The sequence below is a fragment of the Pempheris klunzingeri genome, chromosome 6, assembly GCF_042242105.1.
Source record: "Pempheris klunzingeri isolate RE-2024b chromosome 6, fPemKlu1.hap1, whole genome shotgun sequence".
Taxonomy (NCBI): domain Eukaryota; kingdom Metazoa; phylum Chordata; class Actinopteri; order Acropomatiformes; family Pempheridae; genus Pempheris; species Pempheris klunzingeri.
In genome coordinates, this window is record NC_092017.1 from 28,798,842 (window position 1) to 28,805,231 (window position 6,390).

Below are 6,390 nucleotides of genomic sequence, written 5' to 3' on the forward strand. Positions count from 1 at the left end.
GCACACACACCAGACTACATTCACTAAAACAGGGATTTTAGAGAACAGGACACAGGAGCTGCTGCTCTGCTGCTGCTTCATCAGTCAGTGTGTTACTGTGTTGTTGTGTGTTGAACAGATATTGTGTTGGATTTGAATTAATCATTTAAAACAGCAAAGTCACAAAATAACACAAACAAAGTAACACCAGGACCTCATTAGGACTCAGCTTTGGTCCCCATGAGGACGACTAGTCTCAAAATGGTCTCAGTGAGGAAAACAACTGCACACACACACACTCACTCACACACACACACTCACTCACACACACACACACACACACACACACACACACACACACACACTTGTATACAGGCTGGTGTGTTCAGCTTCAGGTGCTTCTCATCAGTGACACCGTGTGTCTCTTTCTTTTCATTACAAGTGTTGCTATTATTTATATAATGTGTTGTTTGTTCTGTTTATGAATATAAATAAAGTTATTATGACTTTGACATGACAATGACATTGTGATCATCATGTATAATTATATACTTATTAATTATATATACATAATACATATCCATATATCTACATAAAAATGTTCATTTGTGTCTTTAAAGTATTCATAAAATGTGGTTTTATATTATTCAATGTAATTATGTTTTTATGAAACAAATATCCTCCAGTCTGTGTGTGTGTCAGAATATATAAACACACTGGACATAAATAAACTGTTAGAGTTAAAAACATGATAATAAATCTACACCAAAGAAATCCACCGAGGAAGACTACAGCTTATGACGTCTCTTGGGGGCGGGACCTCTGTGCGTCAACTATCAACGTAATGACGTAGAAGGTAACACGTTGACGTGCGTGTGTCCACCAGCTTTGGGACGTGTTTATCAGCCTCCTTCAGCTTCCCAGCAGTGTTTGGACCTTCTCCGTCCTGTAGTCCGGTCCAGGTGACAGGAGACGGTCTGGATCGGACCTGAGACTCCCGCGGTCTCTCAGGGAGACGACTCAACACCGGTGAGCACCGACAAGCAGCTGTGACCGGTCCTTCTGCGGCTCTCAAACAGTATGCCGAATTCCATAGAAGAGTTTGTAAAGTTAAACTATAACAGCGTACCGGCAAATATAACACTTCACTGTGTCCTCACCGAAGGCGTCAGGAAAACCACAAGGACGTTTTTTAACACTCAGCTTAGAAAGATTTTACCGGGATGTAACAGATGTCCACGGACAGACAGATTTAGCTAGCTAGCTAGCACTGCTGCTGAGAGGAGCAGGCCAGTTAAACTACTGAGCTAAAGTCATGTAAACTGAGTCTGTATTCAAACAGGTCCTTATTGGTTCAATTGTTTCATGCCGAAATGAAGAGTAACATATTGTAATCTGGAGATGTATTTTAGTTCATGTTCTACTGGCTGCCTACACTCAGTAAAACATCATTTAAGCTTGATTTAAAGGATAATTTAACAGAGGTCTGGGGAAAGCTGTTGGCTGAATTAGTAGACAGTGAATACGTCATAAATATTAAATTTCATCTATTGATCTCTGTGAACAGTTGGTGGCCGCTGCAGGACCCAAGTGACCAGCAGAATGAACATTGGCTCTAAAAATAAGAAGCGGGTGGTTCTGCCCAGCCGCCCTGAACCCCCCACGGTGGACCAGATCCTGGAGGACATCAACAGAGCCGCTCCCAGCGACCCGGTCTTCAGCATCCTGGAGCAGACCGGACAAGGTGAGCCGTCACGGACCAGAGGACCAGAGGACCAGAGGACGTCCTCAGGCCGCCTGTCGTCTGTCACGTTAAATAAGCCCAAATATTCCAAATGTTCTACTTTAGTTCTACTGAGAACGTCTGAACCACTGCAGCCACCAACAGTAATGAGAACACAGTAACCAGCACGCCAGATGTTTATGACCTGTAGTTTACCTCCCGGTTCTCCTGTATTTTACCGCCTGGTTCTCCGGTTCCCTCCTCAGACCCGTCCCGGGATCCGGACGGCGAGGTGGACTCGAGGTTCCAGCAGTGCCGTCAGTACCTGGAGCTGAACGAGCGGCTGCAGGACGTCCGGGCCCGGCTGCTGCGGCAGAGGGAGGAGCTGAGGACGGCGGGGGAGCGGCTGCAGAGCGCCGTGGTGGAGGTCAAAGGTCAAACACTCTGACAAACTGACGAACACACCTGAGGACCTGAGCCGGATCCGACCTGTGACCTCTGAACCAGGCTGTTGGTGTCGACGCCTTCAGGAGCCGTCGGAGCTCCGACGACTGGAAGAGAAACACTGACGCAGGATTTACTTTAGTTACCAACAGAAGGAGCCGCTCACCTTTTCAGCTCATCGCTCAATAAACTAAATATCAACACGAGCGACGTGACGCTAAAGTAAAACTACAGGCTGATCTGAAACAAGGAGGCTATGGAGGCTCAGGAGCGCCAGAATGAAAAGTAGAACTGTGACCTGTGGGTCGTCCCTGGACTCGAAGCATCACACCCTTAAAACATTAATTAATTTTCAGCACTAGTGACACTAGTGTTGTTTAACATCTTTAAAAACCAATTTATTCATTCAGAAATAGATAAATAACAGTTTAAAATTCACAAGGTACATTATATTAAAGAGTATGATTAAAAAATATATAGATGGAAAATGGATGTTGTTCTTATTGTTCTTTCATATATTTTACATTTGTCTTGATATTCCACACTTATTTAATTCTGTTGTTTTTGGCGCTCCTGTGACTCCGTAACTAATCCAACAGTCCAAGTTAAAGGACAGAAAAGTCTTTGGTGTTTTACCTGACGAACGAGTGATTAATAAGTGATTATTATTGATTATCTGGACAGTAGAGTGATGCACCTGTCAGCCTCAGGTCTGTGTGAAGGATCCAGTTTGTTCTGCTCATCAAAGGTTCTGAAGCGCTGAGCGTCTGATCGTCAGGATGGCGTCTCTGCTGAGTCCGTTACTCTGATCAGGTCGATGTCGTTAATCCCTCCCTGTGTGCAGAGCACAGACGGCTGAGTAGTTAGTAGAGAAGCGTTTAAAGGAGAAGTCTGCTGTTTCTCCCCCTGAGTCCTCTCTGTTCATATCCTGGTGTCTTAATGACTGGTAGGTAGTGTTGGAACTGGTCCGGTGGTTTGTGGGTTACATAAATATTCTGTTGGATCTGAACAGTTAGTGGATCTACTGTGATCAGGTGCAGTTGTCCCAAAGGATCACGTTGCAGCCATTGCAGCCTGTTTGGTGTCTGCTGGCTGAGGTGATCTACTGGACCAGTTCCAACACTTTTACTACCTACCAGTCACTCACACACCAGGATGAGGACAGAGAGGAAACATCATGATGAAACACTGACTTTCACTGATTGGTCTCACAGCTCTTTTACATTCTGGCCACTGAAGTTTATATTAAAAGATATCGTCTGTAATCAGACAGTAATCAGGTCTCACTGCAGTACGTGACTTTATGTACATGTGTCACTTCAAATGTTCGGTCTGAACGCCTGTTATTGAGTCTGCGAATGTTTCACAACAAAAACTAAATAAAAAGCACCACAGTATGCCGATGATGTTGTTTTCTGTCTGCAGGTCCTTTAGGTCCAAATATGTGAATGTCGGGACTAAAAATGTCTTCATATGATTCGACAAATCTTAAATATTGATTGGATGGTGAAGCTGATGTTGCTTTCATTATGAGCATTGATTTCAGTCTCACTTCTAAACGTGTTTTGGGAGGTGTGGAGGTGTGGGCTGGTTTCGAGCTCAGCTGCAACAGGGAGAGTTGCAGGACAGGAGATGGTGCAGGAGAGAGGTAATCAGCTCCAACACACCTGGAAACACTCCTAGTAAACTGCCTCTCTCCCTACACACAAGCAGTACAAGCCAGGACACCGCCCTGAGAGAAAAGTCTGTTGTGTTTGCTCAAAATAAAGAGGTTCGAGTTGGAACTGCGGTCTGGTGGTCAGGGAGTCCTGGGGGAATCCACGAGGGACCAGGTCTCATGCTACAGGAGTGTTTAAAGGGGTATTGATGAGGCTGTAACAACATGGTGTCTAACAGAACAGGTAGAAGTGTTCAGCTCAGGATCGCTGGTCTGAACCTGTGAGTAGAGAACGGTGCATTCAGGGTTCTGTTAAACGTTTGGATGTGAAATCGGCCTTAAATTTAATCCATAACGTTGTTAAACCTGCAGAAACACTCGTGTCTGTCTGAAGGAAAGTCGACACACAGCTTTAATGAAACACGTCACTTTTTATTGGATGAAAACATTTATGATGACACGCCTCTGTCGCTTTGCCTATTTCACATGGCGCCGCCCACACGCCCCCGTGGCCTCGTTCACACCCGACAGGCTGGGAGGTTTTCTCCTCACCAGACTCCACTTCAAATTTATCAACTTTTCCGTCTTGTGAGCTGATTCGCTCACAGGCTCCCTCAGATTAATTTAAACTAAATGCAGAACACAGTGAACGTTATTTAAAACTGTTCTGCGTCAGTTTGGACTCCTCGTCGGTGAAAACCTCGTCTCCAGCCGGGCGTGAACGAGGCCGCCGGCAGTGATGGCGGACAAACGTCCAGAACCTTCTGATGGCTTTTGAACATGGAGCCGAGTTCTCCGTGCGTCTCATTCACACTATTTCCATCTTTTCATCCTGACTTCACCTGTTTGACTGGGCTGCTAAAGTTAGTCTGCCGAGTATCAAACACTCGAGTTTCTAAAGTTTCTAAACAGCCGTCGGCTGAATTAACGAAAAGGATTCTGACCTGATGAAAAGATGTTCGGGAGTCATTTTAAATTCTGTGGTTGTGTTTTAGAAGCATTAGCAGCTCGTTGGTGAGGAAGTGAAACTGACCTGACTGATCTATTAAAGAAATTACCAACTGTCATCATGATCGCTTTCAGTAAAGAGTCTAAATTCAGTGATTCCAGCTTCTTAAATGTCAGTATTTCTGAGGACGTCGTGCATTTTATGGATCAAACTGTAACCCTAATTGATTATTGGAGGAAGTAATCGACAGATTAATCAACAAGTTAAATCGATGTTGAGGTTTTTGTGGCCAAAATTAATTTGTGTTTTTAACTTAAATGTGTTTAACATGTTCAGAAAAGGAGATTTTATTTTTCTGTAACCTCATTTGTGCACCAATTTTATTAATCATCATCATCATCATCATCATCATCATTGCAAAATCTCAGAATCCTTTAAAAGATCAGTTGATTGGTTGATCGACAGAAAACTAATCAGCAGCTAGTTTGAGGTTTTCAAACAACAATTCCAGAAATGTGGTTATTCCAGTTTATCATCTGCAGATTTTCTTGGTTTTACTTTCTAATAGCTGGAATATTTTGGGGTTTTGGACAGAAACATCAGACCAAACAGTTCATGGTGAAATTAACCACCAAACTAAAGCGGTGAGGGAGATAAAGGGAGTGTTTGATACTCAGAGGACTCGGTAGATCTCAGCGGTGCAGCGGCGCTCATATATGCATCATAAAATGGGCAGTGGGACTTGAAAGGTTTGCATTCGGGAGCTACTTGGGCTTTATTCATACTGAAAACATGCTGTGGGGATCCAGGAGGGTGGAAGTAAATACAAAACCTCGTCCCCATGAACAAACAGCCCAGATTAACGCTCGCTGGCTGCCTGTGGTCACACATGGAGGAGTGATGGTACAACTACAGAGAATATTCATCATCTTTATACTCTTCTCGAACCTATCACTACGTTTACAGCAACACAGTTAAGCAGATATTAACACGTGTAGAAAGACGTCCGGAGGGTAACTTCGCTCAATCCAACCTTTTTGTTTCTCGACGGCAAAAACACGAATATAACGCCTCCGCCCTGCGCTGGCGGTCTGTCGCATCGCAGGTCTGAGCGGCACTTGAATACAGGTGGCGAGTAGCCGTAACCGTCTGGAGAGGATTTTACCGCTGAATCACAACACCAGCGTCCACGTGTTAACAGGTGTGTGTGTGTGTGCGTGTGTGTGTGTGTGTGTGGATATATTAGCATGCTGTCAGGGAGCAACACACAGATTCTTCTGCCCACCAGGAAGCTGTGGAGAGTTTGTATATGTGCATGTTATTTACAACACGGATTAAGACACCGAGTACAGGAGAGAGTGGAGTCACTCAGTCAGCTGTAATCCTGAACGCTGCAGCAGGGATGGAAGTAGAGTCCAGTGGGGGAACATGTGGGGAAATCACCCCCTCAAACTGATGCCGAGATAACAACCCCCTCATATCTCTGCTTGGATTTGGCCAATTTTATGAATCACTGCGTAACAGAAGTACTGAGTTTAGCAGGATGTTTCCTCCAGTGTGGTTAAATCCTGTGATTGGACAGGAGTTTAACCACAGACAGACTTTGACTGTTTAGTTTACTCCACAAACAGCTTTACT

General features: G+C 44.4%; 1 protein-coding gene across 1 annotated transcript; it reads left to right on the plus strand.

Annotated features, from left to right (window-relative positions):
* The first annotated feature begins 877 nt into the window (after window positions 1-877).
* Window positions 878-3,507, plus strand: c6h19orf25 (chromosome 6 C19orf25 homolog). The gene is made up of 3 exons (XM_070832327.1): window positions 878-1,008; window positions 1,547-1,723; window positions 1,969-3,507. The coding sequence occupies exons 2-3, from the start codon at window positions 1,582-1,584 to the stop codon at window positions 2,148-2,150; spliced, it is 324 nt and encodes a 107-aa protein (XP_070688428.1). The 5' UTR covers window positions 878-1,008; window positions 1,547-1,581; the 3' UTR covers window positions 2,151-3,507.
* Window positions 3,508-6,390: the final 2,883 nt, after the last annotated feature.